We start from the raw sequence: 19012 nt of genomic DNA on the forward strand, positions 1-19012 counted from the left end.
AAGCAGCCAATTTATAATATGTATATTGCTTAGAAGAGGCACTTTGCTTACAAGGACTGTTGCTGAGAAGAGGCTGAAGCATTAATTCCCCTCATTCGGGAATTCCTTCTCATTAAGTGCGTAGCCTGACAGACTTTACGAAATATGGCAAGGCCATACTCCAATTTTTAAAGCCATTGTCTATTGGAGCTAATGAGAAAGAAATGACACACAGCTCAAATAATTATGCCTTCTAACATTTATGGAAATGCTTTTTGCCTGGATACCCCTGGGCTTTCAACTTGGTGATCCACAACTGGGCTGGATTCTGCATAGAATCCAAGCCAGCTCCTGTCCATGCCTTGGCGGCCGTACAGCAAGAAGAAGGTGAGGAAACATGGCCTGAGCTAAAACGGCGCGCTGCTGCAGACCCCTCTTTATGCTCTGGAGGGTTGGTGGCAGAAAGAAAAATGCGTTTCCTGCAGGGTCCACCTATAGATATCTATTTGAGAAGGCTGAAGACAGCCAGCCTCTACCTTACACTTCTGGTCAAGATTTGAGAAAATGAGCTTTACGAATTTAGTGCTACGCTTGCACTATTTCGTAAACCTGGCCTGTCATCCGTGACTCTTATGTTTTGGTTGTACGGATATAGTGGTGTATGGAAATATTCTTATACATTCATGTGTTATTGGAGGCTACAAAGCTCTTATTCTTTGCTTTTAAGAAGTTTGTTACAGAACACTAAAAAAATAAAATAAAATAAAAAGATTGACTTGAGTTTTAAATTCAGCAACATGTGGTCAATATGAGGCTCTGAGCTTCAAAAGATGGAGTCCTGGAGGCTTCGAGACATACGGTGCATGCCATACGCAAAAGAATTAGAAGGATATGGTTAGATCTAAGATAGTCTCCTCCCTCAACCTGTAATAAAGACAGTCACGAATGGAAGACGAGAAGAAAGAGACTTACAGCGGAAGCCTGTAAGTTACATGCGGGTGTGTGCCCCTCGAAAGGGTCCTGGGCTCTTTCACCTCCCCCAGCACAGGCTCAGGAGGGCTGTACAAGCCATCACAATCAGAGCTGAGCCTGGAGCAGCCCTGAGGCCAGGATCAAAGGTCCATGCTGTGCTCACCTCCACATCTCCACTCCTAAGGGACGGAATCACATTCCTGGAGATGGATTCCCAGACAGGAAGAAGGCACAGATTGATGCCAAAGGCCCAGAGCAAAGGGACCCTCACAAACAACTCCAGGTCCCTGGCCTTGACCAAGTCCTCTGTAAATGAGGTTCAACCACACTGACTGGATGGAATGGACAACTCTAAAAAGACTGCTTAAACTTCTAAAATCACTGAAATGGAGGGGCGAAAACAAAGTTCTAGGAATCAATCACACGTCATACTTTTTGCACTACTGGTTTGGTGGCCCGGGAGACGTACTTACTATAACGTAAGCATAGGAGAGGCTGCAGTGATCAGCGCTGTCAGAAGTGAGGCTGGTCACATCTTGCTTATCTCCTCTCAAATTTATCAAGTGTTATAAATGACATATTTGATGCTACGCTGCCCACTGAAAACAGGCTACCTTTTTGTTCTTAAATTCCTTTAGAAAGATAACTTTACTCATTTTAAAATAATAAAAGAAGATAAAATTTCATATCTAAGTGAATTAAAAGTAAAGCCAGAGAATTAAATAGCATTTAATATGATTTAATGTTTCACTAAAACCTTTTTTTCATCTATTACGTATTGGAATCCAAAGTCATACCCATAATCATCTTTCATGGACGTGGCATTTTTATTCAATACGTCTATCCTGAAAAGTATTTAAAAGAAGTTTTCCAAGAACAACGAAGACTTCAGATGCGAATTCAGATAATTCTAATTTGGGGAGTACTATATTAATTAGCACTTCACCCAGCTAAATTCTATTAGTAAATTCACCCAAAGAGCTGCTATAAAATGCTGTACTACATTCACAGAGCCTTTCTGAGATGATTCTGAGACATTTAATACTTATTTAATGTTCATTTTAAAAAACAAATAAATGATTTAACATAAAAAAAATCTAATTTGGCTCGTATTTCTAGTTCCCACCCAGATAGAAGCCAGTCATTGCAGACATAGGTAGTGGAAGACTTAAGGGTGATGGTAGGAAGAGAAATACCAAGCAAGAAGTTGATGTCCAGAGATAAGGCCGAGAATCAAAAATTTAACAAAGAGCCATATTAATGCACAATCCATAATGGATGCTCCATGCAAATTAAATCATAATTAATCTTCATTGAACCTCGGTTTAACAAAGCACAGAGGTGTAAAAATGCATTTTACTTTGCTTCTCATCAAAATGGCTTCAAAAAGTCTTAGAGCAACAAAGGGTGAGATATCATTTGTCTATAACATTTTGTTGTGGATTCCTTAATCATGCTGAATAAATTAGGTGTCACAATATAACATCTATTTAACAATTAAAGGTCAATTCAGAATAGAATAATAAAATGACAGGGAAAACTAATTAGTAGAGTCAAATTTTTCCACACATATATTCTCAGAGAATTTGACTCACTTAAATCTAATTCCTTTGTCCTGATGATTTAAAAATTATACAGGCTCTCCTGGGCCTGGGTCCCAGGTGAGGGTAAAAGATTTTAGAAATACACACTTTATTCACTGACAGCATTTATTTACAGGATTTTGCCACCCCCAAGAGAGTGACCTTTACTTAAACTATGAGCTTTGACAAGTGAGGTGAGAAGAAAAACACAGCTTAAGGATACTGACCTCCCAGAACGTGGTCATTTACCAGACCATACTCTTCGTCCCTGCTATCTTTCCACAGTAAATATTCGTTGATTAGGGACTCAAATCAAAATCATATTTATTTACTGTGTGAGTTGAAAGCACTAACAATGGAATACGTCTTTTTACAAAAACACCCCCCGCAAAACAAGGAATATGTCACCAATTTATTCTTCCTCTGGCATCTCAAAAGGAAAACAAATCTCTGAAAGTCAAATCGTCCCTTCATGGGATGATGGATTTCTAAATGCTGAGTTACTTGTTTTCAGCAAAGAGAGAATTCCGCGGAATCAGTATTCAGAGTGGCATTTGACAGGACCGTAATGTTAGTTAGACAAACGTCTGTATAAGCCGTAAGATGTGACAGAGTGATAATTTTTATCGACTGCCGTAGGCAAGCACATTCAGATGCTCAAAACCTTCTTCTGAGTTTAAAGAATGGGTTTGGGATCAAAGACCTTGGGGAGGCTACTAGCCACATAAGGACAAAGCACATCAGAGAGAAAACTGTACAAAAGGCGGGACATGAGGTGCTCAGCAAGCCCAAGCTCCTATAATGCTTGAGCACACTCTACATGATGGTGCTGAGATTCCTTAAGCTTGGAGCCTCAATTCCATTCACAGCATAAAGTTGAATAACGCTTGCCTACAAACTTTTTGATACCTTAGTACATCGCTATGCAATGTGTGCCCCAGTGAAAATCTCTGGTATGTGTTTACGTGCACATTCAAATCCCTGGCTTTACTTTCCTCTTAGAATTTGGTATACGTTGTATACCACCTATACGTTGTATAGGTTGTGGGTCATCATGTTTTCATTGTCATTTGTTTCAAGGTATTTTTTGATTTCCTCTTTGATTTCTTCAGTGGTCTCTTGGTTATTTAGTATCCTATTGTTTAGTCTCCATGTGTTTGTATTTTTTACAGATCTTTTTCCTATAATTGATAACTATTCTCATAGTGTTGCGGTCGGAAAAGATACTTCATACGATTTCAATTTTCTTAAATTTACCAAGGCTTGAATTGTGACCCAAGATATGATCTATCCTGGAGAATGTTCCATGAGCATTTGAAAGGAAAGTGTATTCTGTTGTTTTTCGATGGAATGTCCTTTAAATATCAATTAAGTCCATGCTGCTTAATGTGTCATTTAAAGCTTGTGTTTCCTTATTTTCATTTTGTTGATCTGTCCATTGGTGAAAGTGGGGTGTTAAAGTCCCCGACTATGATTGTGTTACTGTCTATTTCCCCTTTCATGGCTGTTAACATTTGCCATATGTATTGAGGTACTCCTATCTTGGGTGCATAAATATTTACAATTGTAATATCTTCTTCTTGAATTGATCCCTTGATCATTATGTACTGTCCTTTTTTTTGTCTCTTGTAGTAGTCTTTATTTTAAAGTCTATTTTGTCTGACAGAGAATTGCTACTCTAGCTTCCTTTTGATTTTCATTTGCATGGAATATCTTTTTCCATCCCCTCACCTTCAGTCTGTATGTGGCCCTAGGTCTGAAGTGGGTCTCTTGTAGACAGCATATGTAAGGTTCTTGTTTTTGTATCCATTCAGCAAGTCTGTCTTTTAGTGGGAGCATTTAATCCATTTACATTTAAGGTAATTATCAACACGTATGTTCCTATTACCATTTCCTTAATTGTTCTGGGTTCGTTATTGTACGTCTTTTCCTTCTCTTCTGTTTCCTGCCTAGAGAAGTTCTTTTAGTGTTTTGTGAAAATCTGGTTTGGTGGTGCTGAATTTTCTTAGCTTTTGATTGTCTGTAAAGGTTTTAATTTATCTGTCGAATCTGAATGAGATCCTTGCTGGGTAGAGTAATCTTGGTTGTAGGTTTTTCCCTTTCATCATTTTAAATATGTCCTGCCACTCCCTTTTGGCTTACAGAGTTTCTGCTGAAAGATCAGCTGTTAACATTATGGGGATTCCCTTGTGTGTTATTTCTTGCTTTTCCCTTGCTGCTTTCACAATTTTTTCTTTGTATCTAATTTTTGACAGTTTGATTAATATGTTTCTTGGTGTGTTTCTCCTTGGATTTATCCTGTATGGGACTCTCTGTGCTTCCTGGAATTGATTAACTATTTCCATTCCCAAATTAGGGAAGTTTTCAACTATAATCTCTTCAAATATTTTCTCAGACCCTTTCTTTTTCTCTTCTTCTTCTGGGACCCCTATAATTCGAATGTTGGTGCATTTAATATTGTCCCAGAGGTCTCTGAGACTGTCCTCAATTCTTTTCATTCTTTTTCCTTTATTCTGCTCTGTGGTAGGTATTTCCACTATTTTATCTTCCAGGTCACTTACCCGTTCTTCTGCCTCAGTTATTCTGCTATTGATTCCTTCTAGAGAATTTTTAATTTCATTTATTGTTTTGTTCATCATTTTTTGTTTGCTCCTTAGTTCATCTAAGTCCTTGGTAAATGTTTCTTGTATTTTGTACACTCGATTTCCAAGATTTTGGATTATCTTTACTATCGTTACTCTGAATTCTTTTTCAGGTAGACTGCCTATTTCCTCTTCATTTGCTCGGTCTGGTGGGTTTTTACCTTGCTCCTACATCTGCTGTGTGTTTCTCTGTCTTCTCATTTTGCTTCACTTACTGTGTTTGGGGTCTCCTTTTCACAGGCTGCAGGTTCGTAGTTCCTGCTGTTTTTGGTGTCTGACCCCAGCAGCTAAAGTTGGTTCAATGGGTTGTGTAGGCTTCTTGGTCGAGGAGACTGGTGCCTGTTTTCTGGTGGATGAGGCTGCATCTTGTCTTTCTGGTGGGCAGGTCCATGTCTGGTGGTGTGTTTTGGGGCGTCTGTGACCTTATTGAGATTTTAGGCAGCCTCTCTGCTAATTGGTGGGGTTGTGTTCCTGTCTTGCTAGTTGTTTAGCATGGGGTGTCCAGTACTGTAGCTTGCTGTTCGTTGAGTGGATCTGGGTCTTAGCATTGAGAAAGATATCTCTGGGAGAGCTTTTGCCGTTTGCTATTACGTGGAGTTGGGAGGTCTCTGGTGCACCAATTTCCTGAACTCGGCTCTCCCACCTCAGATGCTCAGGCCTGACACCTGGCTGGAGCACAGCCACACAGCTGCTAGTCTCCTGCAGAGAGACTAGGGGTGGCGGCTGTGGCTCACGGTGGGGAGAAGGACACTGGCAGCACAAGTTTTGGGATGTACTCCTTGGCGTGAGCCCTCCCAGAGTCAGCCCTTAGCCCCACCAAAGAGCTTCTCAATCCTCTTCTTGAGTGCTCTCATTTAATTCCCACAACAACTTTGGATGCAATTAAACTCTTATTATTCCCATTTCAAAGATGAGGAAAGGCTTTGAGAGGTTAAATACTGCTTTCCAGTCTCTCACAGGGATATTCAGAGATAGCCCTGGAACACAATGCTAGTCCTCTTTCATGCCAAAACCTCTGGTTTCTCACTCACTTTGGCAGAGTATTTTCATGACACCAAGATGGCCACAATCTCTTTTGTGGAGACATAACTTCAGCTATTTATTTTCCTTCTTCTCCTGACCTTGGTAACTCCAAAAAAAACTTAATTCCCAAAGAGACCATATGCTAAACTGGTCTCTGTATCAGCAATCTACTGGCAAGTGTTAAGGGTGAACACACTTACCCAGTGGAGTGGGGAGGGTGGGGGAGCATAAATTCAAACTGAAAGAAAAATCACGTCTGATTTTTCTTCCCATAAGCAACAAATAATCTATGATGAGCTATCTAAAAATGCTTACTTTAACGTGTGTGTAGTTACCACTATCTCCATGAGAAACTGTAGCTCTACCATGAAGTAGCGTGAATGGCATTAGTACCTTTCAGATAGTTTGTGTTTTCTGTGAAAACTTATACCACCAATAAACTTGCTCAACTACGTGACTCCTTGGAGGATGGCAGCCAAGATAACCCATGAGCAGGATGGGTCCCCTGGCGAGTCTTAATTTGCATCAATGACAATTGATATAAACCACCAGGGAAAGTAGGATGAAGAATGTCTAGCTCTCAAGGTTGAGCGACCATGGAACTGGGTATCAAGGAAAGTTGGGATGTTCTTAAAATACTGAAGTATGTGGTAACTTTCCTTGTTTGAAGGAGACTTTAAATGCATATGGATGATTCATAGGAATAAGGATTCCATGGTTGTTCAGGTAAGAATCCATGCACATGTAGCCCAATGTTAAATTATAAAGCATATGCAGTTTATTTCATGTTTAATAATAATTTTTGTTCGACAATTATTCTTCCTTTCAGGATTTTTTTTTTACCATCTTGGGTTTTTAGAACTCACTGTTTTCCCCTGACGCCAGGAATGTGCTCTCTCCAAATAGTTACGGGTCCCACAACTTATCTTCAAAACTTGTCTGACCAGATGATTGATTCAATGATCTTGATCTCGAATCTTGAATGACCCAAGACTACTTGGAGCTAATATATAGTAAGTACCTCATGATGGCTGAAGAGGCTATATATCCCAGAAAGAAAATGTCTGCATTTTAGTTTGTGTCCAAATCCTATGAATGAATATTTTAAGACTTTCTTTTTCTTTAGCGGAGACCAGTCACAGAGACAGATCTGTGAAGCAGGCTGTTTTCTGCAGCCGTGAGATCAAAACATCTACTAACTGCACTCTGCAATGCCAGACTCCACGATCGGCAATGCCTGACTACTCAGCCTACCTCCTCATCTGGTTGCTTCTTTCCAATGTGCCCATTCTTTTGGTGTTTCAAAATCTGGCTACCAAGCTTTCCCTTACATCACCCACACCCATAAGCCTATCAATGGCTTTCTTCTTTCATCCATTCTTCTCTTTCATTAAAACAACTTCTCACTGCAAGTATTCTCATTAATACAGTTTAATAGGTCACTTTTCTCCATTTTTTCTTTCCCTGTTGTCTAGCAAATCTTACTATGTCTTTTCTCTTGTTTTTCCACTTCCAAGTTGAGGTATACCTAAATGTCAAGATCTTTAAAATAGTATTTTGGGAATACTTCCAAAGCAAATGCAAGTTTAGTTGAATTTGGAAAAGAGAAAGTACGAGAAAGAATAACAAACACAGACCACCCATGTTCTTACATCCAATAACAGGAAGAACAAAAGACACAATGATAGTAGTAATATTGACCTCCACTCAGTATGGCACCTCTTACCACAAGGGAAGTGGTAAGTTAGGAAAGGAAGAGGGGCCACAGCTAATTTAGGTGTGGTCATAGGTTGTTCACATGGAGGAAGCATGATATGAAAACAAACACTTCTGTTTCCATTTTTTGAAGGTAGTGGTTTGGATAATGAGCTTATATGTTTTTAATGAACATAAATTCCTGATAATCAGCACTGAAATGTGACTACAGGTAAAACAACCTGGTTAGAGTACATACAAAGACTGGAGATGAGCCTTAGACAGAGCCATCCTAATAGCCATCAGACAATTCATTCCACCTTTCAGACACTACAAAACATCAAATGTCAGAAAGAGCCAAAAACCTGTCATCAATCACTGAGGTACTTCTAGTACGTTTGGATGTCCCCATCATATAGACAAATTATCCACATGTCAAGCTAATTTTTCGATTTCTACTTGACAGCTTGGTGTCACCTAGGTCTAGTCAACATTGAATTAATTTTCCCCCAACAGTATAAGGATCCTATTATTGAAAACACTGTTGTTATACACTACAGGCTAGAGAAGGTGGTTAATCTGATATTCTAGTTAAATGAGTTATACATCCAATTGTGCATGTTGATTTTGTATCATTATTGTTACTCATGTCTCTGTTTATATCTTATCTCTCCTTTTTCACACACACAAAAAAACTCCTTGAGGAAAAGGCCTAAACTTCAGCATCCTTGCACCATTCCTGGTGTTTTAGTACCATGCTCTACATGCATTATTCTTCATTAATAGATGTTTACTGAATGGGTAAATCTACAGTATCTGAATGGTCAATATTAGAAGACCCACATTGCAAAGAAAAACTACACATGAGTGTATGCAATATGAATGTCTCTTTCTTGATCATACTTAAGACATTTTAGGGTTTGTGATACCTCAAGGTCATCATTACAAATGTTGAAGGCTACTGAAACATACAATTGGGGAATGCTAATAGAGGGCTAGGTGGTGGTAGAACACATAACATCCTTGTTTAAGACCTCGCACAATTTCCAGTACCCACAGGATAAAGACCAAAATCCACATACATCCCAGCATGGCTTATTCCTTGTCCGTATCTCTATACTTGCAGCCTCGGCTCACACATTTATCCTATTCACTGTACTTCATGTTTTTCTGCTTTTCACATCCTAAGAGGTACCATCATTTTTCCTGCTTTGAGCCCTGTGTCATGCTCTTCCTCTATCAGAAATTCTCCAATCTGTTCTTCCCCACCCCTAACCAGCCAATGTCCACTCATCTTTGGAGAGAGCTTCTGCCTTTAATATGAGTAAAATTCCTTGATTATACACAGTTGTCTCACTCAGAACATTTATTGCAATTTATAATTATGTATTCAAAGCAAGGTCACTGGAATAATGTTGATTTTTTTCTTACTACACTCTATGCAGTGTGAAAGTACCTGGCTTGCTCACCATCAGATCAGCAGTACCTAGCACAGTGCTTAGCAGAAAGGAGTCGCTCAATATGTATTTGTGAATCAATGAATAAACATGTGAGTTTGCCTTCTGATTACTATATATATATATATGTGTGTGTGTGTGTGTGTATGTGTGTGTGTGTGTGTGTGTGTGTGTGTGTGTGTGTGTGTATACACACACACACCTACACCCACACAGGGTTGGCCAAAAAGTTCGTTCAGGTTTTTCCACAAGATATTACAGAAAAGCCAGAACGAACTTTTTGGCCAACCCACTATATCTATGTATGTATATATATGCATATCATACATATGCGTATACATGGCAGATAGACCTAGTCTACTCACAGATACGTACATGGCAAACACACTCGTGTTTTTTATTTGGAATATTTATGTGAGGTTACATACGAGGCTTAGTGAGTATCTTAAAGCATATTTTAAATAGCAAGTGACATTAATTTGGACATTATGAAAATCCATTGGAATTCTCATGACTCTAACCCCAAGTACTTTCTTTCCTTAGTCAAATGTATTGTTTTTTTGTCATTTCTCTGTTGATAGTTAAATCTGATGCTGGTATGGAATTTGTGAGAGATTTTGGTCTATGTGAAAATGACTTTATACTCCTGGCTACAACATGAACTAATATTTATCAGCGAGAGCATTCAAGGCAACATGACCTCTTTTGAATTCAAAGAATCAATGAAAATGTCAATTACTGCTAGATGGACAGGCAGAAAAGAACACATTCTTGTCTGTACTGCTCTTGCCCCTCAAAACTTATGCTCCTGTTCTATTTTCTGAACAATCTAGTACAATTCGATTTACTTTTTCAATTTGTCTGCAGCCAAGCTTCCTTCTATCAGCTCTGCAGACATTCCAATGCCGGCCACGTAGAGTAACAGGAGAAGAGCAACGAGAAAGAAATTACCTGTGCATTTGCGATCTGTGTCTTCTTTCTTTGACCCACTAATTGTCAACTTGCAGTTGAAGTTTTCCTCCCAGTATTCAGCAAACCATACATTTCTTCTGTTGTTTTCAAGTGTGCGGGACGTAAAATAGGCATCAAACCCTAAACAGAATTAAATGAAAAGGTTATTGCTTGCGGGGCACTGCGGGGACATTTGGAAATAAAAATACCAATGATAGTTTTTCTTCGTTTTAGTAGACTGGATGCTTGCTCTTTTGTGTCAATCAAAAAGAAAAAAAAGTGAGGAAAAAAATACTAACGCTAACTCCTGTGGCTAAATCCCTAGTTCAATCTGTCCGGCAGATGTGTGGCCTACAAATGACCTTTCACAATGAAATCTGCATTACAGACCTTAGCAGGACACAGTGATCACAGCATCCCTTGTATCTCTAGTGAGTAGACTAGGTCTTCGTCATCATCAAGATAATAAGTGATCATTTCAGTGCTTACTATGGACCAGACTCTCTGCTTTACATAGATTCTTTCATTCATCTCAACAGCTTACGTGGTAGTTGCTATAATTTCCATTTTGCCAATGAAAAAAGAGAGTCTTAGAAGACATAATAAAGTGCCCAAGGTCAACAATTACGCCATATTCTGCATCCCTAAGCCTGTGAGTTACTGACCTGTGATTATCATTCTAAGAACCGTCTTGCATTTAGAAAGGACCCATTATGGAACGGACTTTCCAGTCAAAATGGAAGTTTTTGAAGAGGCCATAGGTAAACTGACCCCCACGTAAGTGTAATACTTTTTCTAAAGAGTGTTAGATGAGCAGACTCGAGAGAACAATCCCCTGGAAATCTCTAGCTACCTCTTTAGGATGGTGCGGCTTTAAATGGGCCAGTGGTCCTGTGAGAATCACGTTGGATTCAGTATCACAAGGGCTGGCCTTGAATCCCAGCTCCACTAATCTCACTAAGTCAGGGAAACATGAGCAAGTACATGCTGGAACTTTCTTATCTTCCTTTCATTAACCTGTAAGATGATACCACCTGTTGTCCTTATGGCATCTTGTTTGTGGCAGTGGGAAGACTCTGGAAACTCATGGAGTTTAAGGTCAAGAACCATAGGAGAAGGTGGACTTACGTTCACATTATGTAAATTATTCAGTTACTCTTATTTAAGGCCACAAGAAAAAAACAGCTCTCAACTCTAAACTTCACAAGAGGAGCACGTCAGTTTAATTTTATTCACTGCTACATTCATGGTCCAACATACAGTAGCCCTACTGTCAGTGGAAAACTTGAAATAAGTAAAGGAGACAAAGAAAAAAAAAAAAAAAAAAGAAACCTATACAGGAGATTATATTTTAGAGAATATAAAAAGAATAGTCTACATCTTTTAGTTATTTTCTAGGGTGTTGTGAGAACGTGATTCTTGACCCGGTATCCAGGAAACTGTCCTTCATACGCGCTGCCTTTGCTGACTTGAGAGTAATCGAGCTGTAGCATCTGACTCACTCTGATATCAACAGTGATCGATCCATCTGTCTGGCTGGAAATCCCCTCCCACCTCACTGTTCTCCCACAACCCTGCCTCCAGATGACTGTTCAGTAAAAGAACAATGACTAAATAAAGGGGAATCTTTGGGAGAAAGACAGAGTCCCCCCAGAGTTTCCAGGAATACTACATGTATGCGCTTGGTCATGTACATACATACACACACTCACAATGGTAACTAGTTAACTTTCACTTTTCTCTGACTCTATCCCCCTGCCAAACCCCCGCAAGGGGAGAAAAAGGAAAAAGGCAACACTGGTAGGCTGTGACACTGATGGCCCCTGATGGACCATGCTTCCTGGCTTCACCCCCTTGTGTGGTTCCCTCTTACACAGCCCGCCTCTTTGTTCACGGGACACTGGCAGATGCGATGCAAGCGGAGGCTGGCAAACCCTTTACTCACTGTGCCTTGTCCTTGTGAGGCTCGCCCTGGAATCCAGCTACCATGCTGTAACACGAGTGGCTGGGGTACGTGACACCACGTGGAGACAGAAGAGCCCAGCCAGACCCCAGCCCTCTCAGCAGCGCCTTTGTGGACTTTGCAGCCATCCAGCTGACTGCAGTAGAACCACTCAGCTGAGACCAGCCCTGATCGCAGAACTGTGGCGATTCATCTTTTAAACCACGAACGCTTGAGCTGGTTTTTTTCTGCAGCCACAGACAACTGAAACGCTGCTGCATTAGCACGGCACCGTAAGTCCCTCTTTGTGAGACACCCGAACAACACACTCGTAAGGGAGAAGCAGCCTCCGGAGAACACAAATAGAAATAAACTCTTTGGCCACATGCCACAGGCCTGAAGCTCAAACCAGACTCAGAATAGGAACTACTAAAACGGCTCAAACTGGGCTTCCCTGGTGGCGCAGTGGTTGAGAGTCCGCCTGCCGATGCAGGGGACACACTGGTTCGTGCCCCGGTCCGGGAAGATCCCACGTGCCGCGGAGCGGCTGGGCCCGTGAGCCACGGCCGCTGAGCCTGCGTGTCCGGAGCCTGTGCTCCGCAACGGGAGAGACCACGACAGTGAGAGGCCCGCGTACCACCAAAAAAATAAAAAAATAAAAAATAAAATGGCTCAAACTGTAGCACCGATACATATATTCCCCAGCTCAGAAGAAAACATCTTTAGAGGAAACCTCATCACCGAAAAAGTCCATCACTTCCAAACACCTCTCTCTTCAGCCTGTGTCAGCTGGAAATGCAAACACATGCTGCATGGTGAAGGAAGGACTAGGGTGCGGCTAGCTAACACGGCGGCAGGCAAGAGAAGGCAGCACGCACCTCGCTCTGTTCTAAGAGAGAGCCGACAGATTTCTGGAAAGCCTGCACTGTAGCAGGAAGTGGACAAGCAACAGCCTTCCCCAGTCTGAACCGCCGCCCTTTGACTCACACATCCAGTTCACTCCCAGCTTCCTTCTCCTCCTTCCTCACAGCGGGGACTCACTTGTAGGCTGAATTCAGCTTTCACTCCCCCAAGGAACGAGCGAGCGCCCGACTTCCCCGGGCATCTCATAAGGGGTGGCGGTTTGGGGCGGGACCAGAGAGGCTGCCTTTCTAACAAGCCCCAGGTGCTGGGCATGCGGCTCCCGCTTTGAGAAGCCGGACTTCTCCGATCTTGGGTTTTTAACAAGGTCCAGGTGATGCTCCCTGTTGCCCAGATTGGGAGAAGCAAATCCGGAGCTTCTGTAGCTGGGATTTAAGCCGTTCCAGCCCAATTTGTTAAATGTCAGCCTCGTCACCTTCTCGGCCTCGAATCTTTGCCCTGGTTCAGATGACGGGGTCTTTGCTTTGCTTCTGCAGTTGAGACTTTTGCTTAGTACTGTGTTCAGTATGACAGGAGCCCTGCCTTGCATCCTGTGGCCTGCAGATGGCTGGGGGGGGAGGTGCAGGGCACTGTGTGACCTGTGGGTGAGTTTTCCTGGTGTGTTTGCTCCAGTGCTTCTCAAGGCTCCTTTGCAGCCTCAAAGGCTGTGTTCCTCAACTCTGTCTCCTGTTATCACCCCGGGCTCCCCAGCCCGGGAATTTCCATCACTGGTGCAACCTTTCAGTGCTTCTAAGAAGGTAACCTCAAATAGCCTGTGTCTTTGAAATGGAGCAGGACACTGTGCTCCTTCCCCCTTCATGCCCTCTGCCTGCCTTTGGTCTGTACAAAAACTTTAGCCAAAGAACAAGTTTAATCAGAGAAGTGAGAAAGTGCAGAAGCAAAGGACAGCAGTCAAACAGGAGAAAATAATAATAGTTCAGTCATTAAGCAAAGTCAAGGACCTTTAGTTCCTCCTCAAGGGCTGTAGAGAACATTCTGAGCCATATCCTTTGTGAGCTGTCTTATAGATGCTGAAACCACCACCATGTGGAAGAAGTTAATTACATGATGACCAGACGGTAGCGATGCCATAAGCTGCCACCATTCCGAGAACTGGCCTCAAAGAAGTGGGAACAAACTGACCCTGGAACTAAAGACGAACTGTGCTTAAAACAATCGAGACGCCGCGGACCAGACCATGGCACGACCAATTTCGAGATGACTGTCAGAGCTGACTGTGCTGTTTCTGCATGGAGCCCCCTCCCTCCAGCTGTGGCCTCTGAAACTCCCCCTTTAACAGCTCTTGCCCACTGACTGTCAGTGCGGGAATCGGCCTTTGGATACGAGTCCACCCTCTCTCCCTGGCTGCTGGCCTCCGGAGTAAAGCCAACTTGCCTGTTCACCAGCCTTGCCTCTTGATTGGCTTTTGAGCAGAGAGTCGCCAGACCCCACTTTTGGTAACATCTTCACTACCTCTTCTGAAGGCCCATGGCCTGGAGGGGTAACTCAGAGCCCTTAGCCAGGTACCAACATAGCATACGTTGGCTTTTGGGTGGTTTCCTAGAGATGTGATCACAACGTTTGCCAACCCATAGGAGACCTGCACTTTTTCTGTCAGTAGAAAAACCATGTAGTGTAGTGGTGAGCTACACATCGATGTCACAATGGTGGGTTTGAACTGTATGAACTTGAGCGCAGTATTCAGTTCAAGGTTCCTCATCTGTAAAATGGGGTTAATAGTAATTCCTACCTCGTAGGTTTGTTACAAGGATTAAACAAACTATTATTTGTAAAGCACTCAGCACTGTGCCTGCTATAGTAAAATATGAACTGTTGGCTCTTCAATAAACATACTCATCCGTTAAATATTTACTGAGCACCCACCCTGTGACAGGCCCTATTCTCTGCATTCACAGACCTTGGGATTAAAACCTACCTGTCCCTTATGGGATTTATGGCCAGCCTGGTGGGGAGGATAGACTTGAAAAGGTATCATTTAAATAAATATAAAATTACACCTGTGACAGCTTCCATGAAGGATGGGTACAGGTATAGAACCACGTTAGGGAGTCAGAGAGGGCTTCCTGGAGAGAGAAGATACATAGATGAGAAAAGGGAAACATAGGGAGTGGAGATGAGCAGAGATTGGCCATTTGTTCAGATGGAATAGCTATGCCTTAGGAATACTTAAGTCATTCTCACATTTCAAAGTATCCCAGGACAACGGGCCTCAAAATCAACACATATACATGGACCATCTTCTACGTATACGCTATCTAGAATTGCTACTAAAACTCTAATAGACTAATGGCATAAATGTTAATCCAGTGAATGAATCAATATATCAATAAGTTACTCTCCCAAGTAGCCGTTAAAAATCCTGATGTCAGACAGATTTACAGTTGGTTACATAAAAAGTTGTACCGATTGTTAGAAAAATAACAGGCATTATATATATATTTTTTCATTAAGTGTCACATAAACCCTAGGAAGTAGGCACTGAAGTTATTCACACTTTAGAGGTAGAAACTAAGGCTCAGAGAGGATTCTGGGCTCCAGTCTGGCTAATTCCAGACCCTCGTGTTTGCTCCCATGCAGAGAAGTGATTCGCACAGTTGGGTGGGTATCAAAATCATCTGGAGAGCTGATAACACAGAGGTCAGGCCCACTGAAGGTTAGATCTGGGTCTTTTTGTTTTTTCCCAAGTTCATTACAGTTTCTATAGCCTCACAACTTTACCTTTTTTTTTTTTTTTTTTTTTTTTTTTTTTAAGGACGAGGCTATTTAATACCAGATGTACAGTCACCAAGATGCAACACAGAGTTAGGGATTGAAGCAGAATTTAGAATAACTCTAATAATATATGCATGTATGGGTGTGTGTGTGTGTGTTTCACAGTGAATTAATACTTTCTTCTCATTTCTGTGTGAGCTCTGAAGAAAAGTGATCTGGACACACAACACTTTAGTATTAGTTAAATTACCTGAGTTTGAAAAGACTAGGATTTCAGTTCATAGAAAACAGAATAGGAATTACCTTAAGGGAGAAAATCATTCTTTTATGTGGAACTGATGAAATTCTTAGTATTAAATTGTTCCTTTTGTTGGACAGATGATTTTAATTTCAGAAATTAATCTACAGGGGATTCTAAAGCAAATATCCCATGTTGAACAATATTGCTATAATCTTGGAAGTAAACTGAGATCAGCATAGAAATGCTGAGCAGGGGTTTAGCTAGTATTATAAAATGACATTTCTCTGGTTCTTTGCTCTTTTAACTGGGGTGTTGCCTTTAAACTCCTCCTGAAATTTGTGGTCAAGACAAGAGTGTGCAAATCAATAGACACATAATTCATCCCGAGCGGTACGTTCGGGAGGTGACCTTTCCAACTGAGAAGGAAGAAGGCTCTCCCAGGTGCGTAGTACGAAAGGAAAAACTAACAGCGTCAAGAGCCCTGCTCGGCTACAGGGAACGGACACTGACAGATACTAATGGAGCTTCACGAGGCATAAGAAAGTGACCAGTGGCCCTGACTGCTGCCTTATCCACATAAATCATGCACTGCAGGCTAGAATCTCCCTGTCAGCCTAGGCGGCAGGAAGGACCCAAGGCTTCCCATGCACTCGCCTGTAAAGGAGAGGCTCTTAGCTCTTCCCACGCTGCCTCGGACTCCGGAAGGATGGGGTCATGATTCAGAAACACAGCTCCTGGCACGTCACAGGGAAGCGATACTAATAGAATAGACGAATGAATCGATGAATAAAAAAGAAGAGGCGAAAACACAGACAGGGACAGAGAGAGAGGGAAAGAGCGAGAAGGGGGTAGGGGGGAAAGGAGGGGGGAAAGAGAAGGAAGGAAGTAGAAGAGAGGAGAAGAGATCAGAGGATGGAGGGGTGGGGAGGGAAGATGGAGACACTGCCGAGGAAAAGCAGCGGGGAGCTCACGCTCCCTCCTGCTGAGAGGGTCCATCAGAACAATACATTTTGAAAATAAGAATTTGTTTCATTCCCTTTTCTATTTTTAGAACTCACGGTAGTGGGTTAAATTGTGGCCTCCAGAAGATATGTCCGTTTCCCAACCTCCTGAACTTGTGAATACGATCTTACTGGGAAAATATGTGGATACTGTCTAACGAGAAGTCACATTGCCAATGTGGTTAAGGCTCTCAAGATGAGGTCATCCTGGAGTATCTGCGTTGGCCCTAAATCCAATGACAAGGATACTTAAAAAAGACACACAGATGGAGGGACCCACAGGGAGAGGGGGCTGTGGAGGAGACCATGTGGGGATGGAAGCAGAGACGGAAGTGATGCAGCCACAAGCCAAGGGAACCCTGGAGCCACATGAAGCTGGAAGAGGCGAGGAAGGATCCTCTCCCAGAGCCTGCAGAGGAATCACGGTCCTGTCCACACCTTCATTTCAGACATCTAGGCTCCAGAACTGTAAGAGAATAACGTTCTGCTGTTTTAAGCCACTAAGTTGGTGGTCACTCGTTATGGCAGCCCCAGGAAACAAATACAACAAAGACAAGTCAAAAATCCCATGTTAGTATCCTTTCCCCTAGCTTTTCTCCCATCCGAATGACATCATTTGATTCCCACATGTGACACACGGATGGCTTACGGAATATATTTAACCTACAGACTTGTCCTCCCTATTTTGCCCCAGAGTATTTTAAAAGCTAATTAGAGAATCAGGAGATTTATCTTGTAAGTCCAGATTTCTTGCTTCCCTTGTGACGATAGGCGGTCTGGAAACACAGACCCCATTCCCACGTGGCAGCCGTCAGCAGGTGCTGGGGAATATGTGTTCCTTCAAGTGGCCTGAGCTCTTCCTCTCACAGCACCCTTCCCCCACCACTACCACCTCTGACAGTTTCCACCTGAACCTCTTTTCTTGTTGGTAAGATGTGTTTGCTTGTCCTGGCAGACACCAACTTTCCCACCACCAAGAAATGCACTTCTCTTCAACACACCCTGGCTGCAACTCCAGTGATATACAAACTCCCCTGAAATAAGATATATTATCTCAGGCCACTGAGAATATATCTTTGAAAAAGCTACTATAAAGGAAGGAAAGTTGGAAAAGTGGCAGCAAATAAAATTGAGAGAAATCATCTATTTTTGTACACACAAACAAAATCACTTCTAAGATGTGTAGAAGAGACGACCACCACTAAAATAGCTACGAAAAATTACCTATCCAAGGACAAGTGTATCTTTCCCTTTAGTTAGGTAGACTTTTGCCTTTCATTAGAATTTTAAAATTCCTCTTTTGTCCATTCCCTTGAAGTTAATTTGTAAGTTTTCTGTGATCTTAATAGAAAATATTAACATTTTCTTTTTCTAGAGTTAGACAAGCTGCTTTTACCATTCATATGGAGAAAATGTAAAAACCAAGAGAACTCTGGAAAAGAAGAGTAACTGCAGGTGAGTGTTTGGGGATGTTGGTGAAGGGAGGCGAAGAAGAGGAACAGAAATCCTACCAGGGATGATACTGTGATGATAGATTATAACTCTCTAGGAATAAAAAGAATAAATTTGGCACAAGACCAAGGAGATCAATAGATCATTGGAATAAAACAGAAAGTCCAGAAATAGACCCAACTGCACATGAGAATTTCATAGAATAATGAAAAAAAATAGCAATTCAAACCACCAGGGACACACGGCCCCTTCGATAAAAATCGAATAAACACCAACCTGTTGGATAATTTGTTGGTTTACAAACTTGGGAGTTCCCTGGGTGAAATGTGAAACTGGCCCCCATACACGGAGGGCAAGGAGAGACCAAAGAGAGAGAGAGAGAGCTCTTCAGGTTGGTAGGTGGCAGGTTTAACAAGCAAGGGAACACACAAATGAGGGTAG

The 19012-nt window shown here is 41.9% G+C and overlaps 1 protein-coding gene across 15 annotated transcripts in view; it reads right to left on the minus strand.

Moving 5' to 3' along the window:
• Positions 1–19012, minus strand: part of GRM7 (glutamate metabotropic receptor 7) — an 840756-nt gene that overhangs the window by 323812 nt on the left and 497932 nt on the right. For all 15 annotated transcript variants that reach the window (XR_010842481.1, XR_010842477.1, XR_010842478.1 and 12 more), the window contains exon 5: positions 10303–10443. Coding sequence is in view for 6 of the 15 variants with exons in the window: in XM_059076083.2 (XP_058932066.1) it covers positions 10303–10443 (141 nt within the window). In the remaining 9 variants the exon portion in view is untranslated. The remainder of the gene's footprint in view (positions 1–10302; positions 10444–19012) is intronic.

Source organism: Kogia breviceps, chromosome 10 (assembly GCF_026419965.1).
Source record: "Kogia breviceps isolate mKogBre1 chromosome 10, mKogBre1 haplotype 1, whole genome shotgun sequence".
In the NCBI taxonomy this organism is placed as follows: Eukaryota; Metazoa; Chordata; class Mammalia; order Artiodactyla; family Physeteridae; genus Kogia; species Kogia breviceps.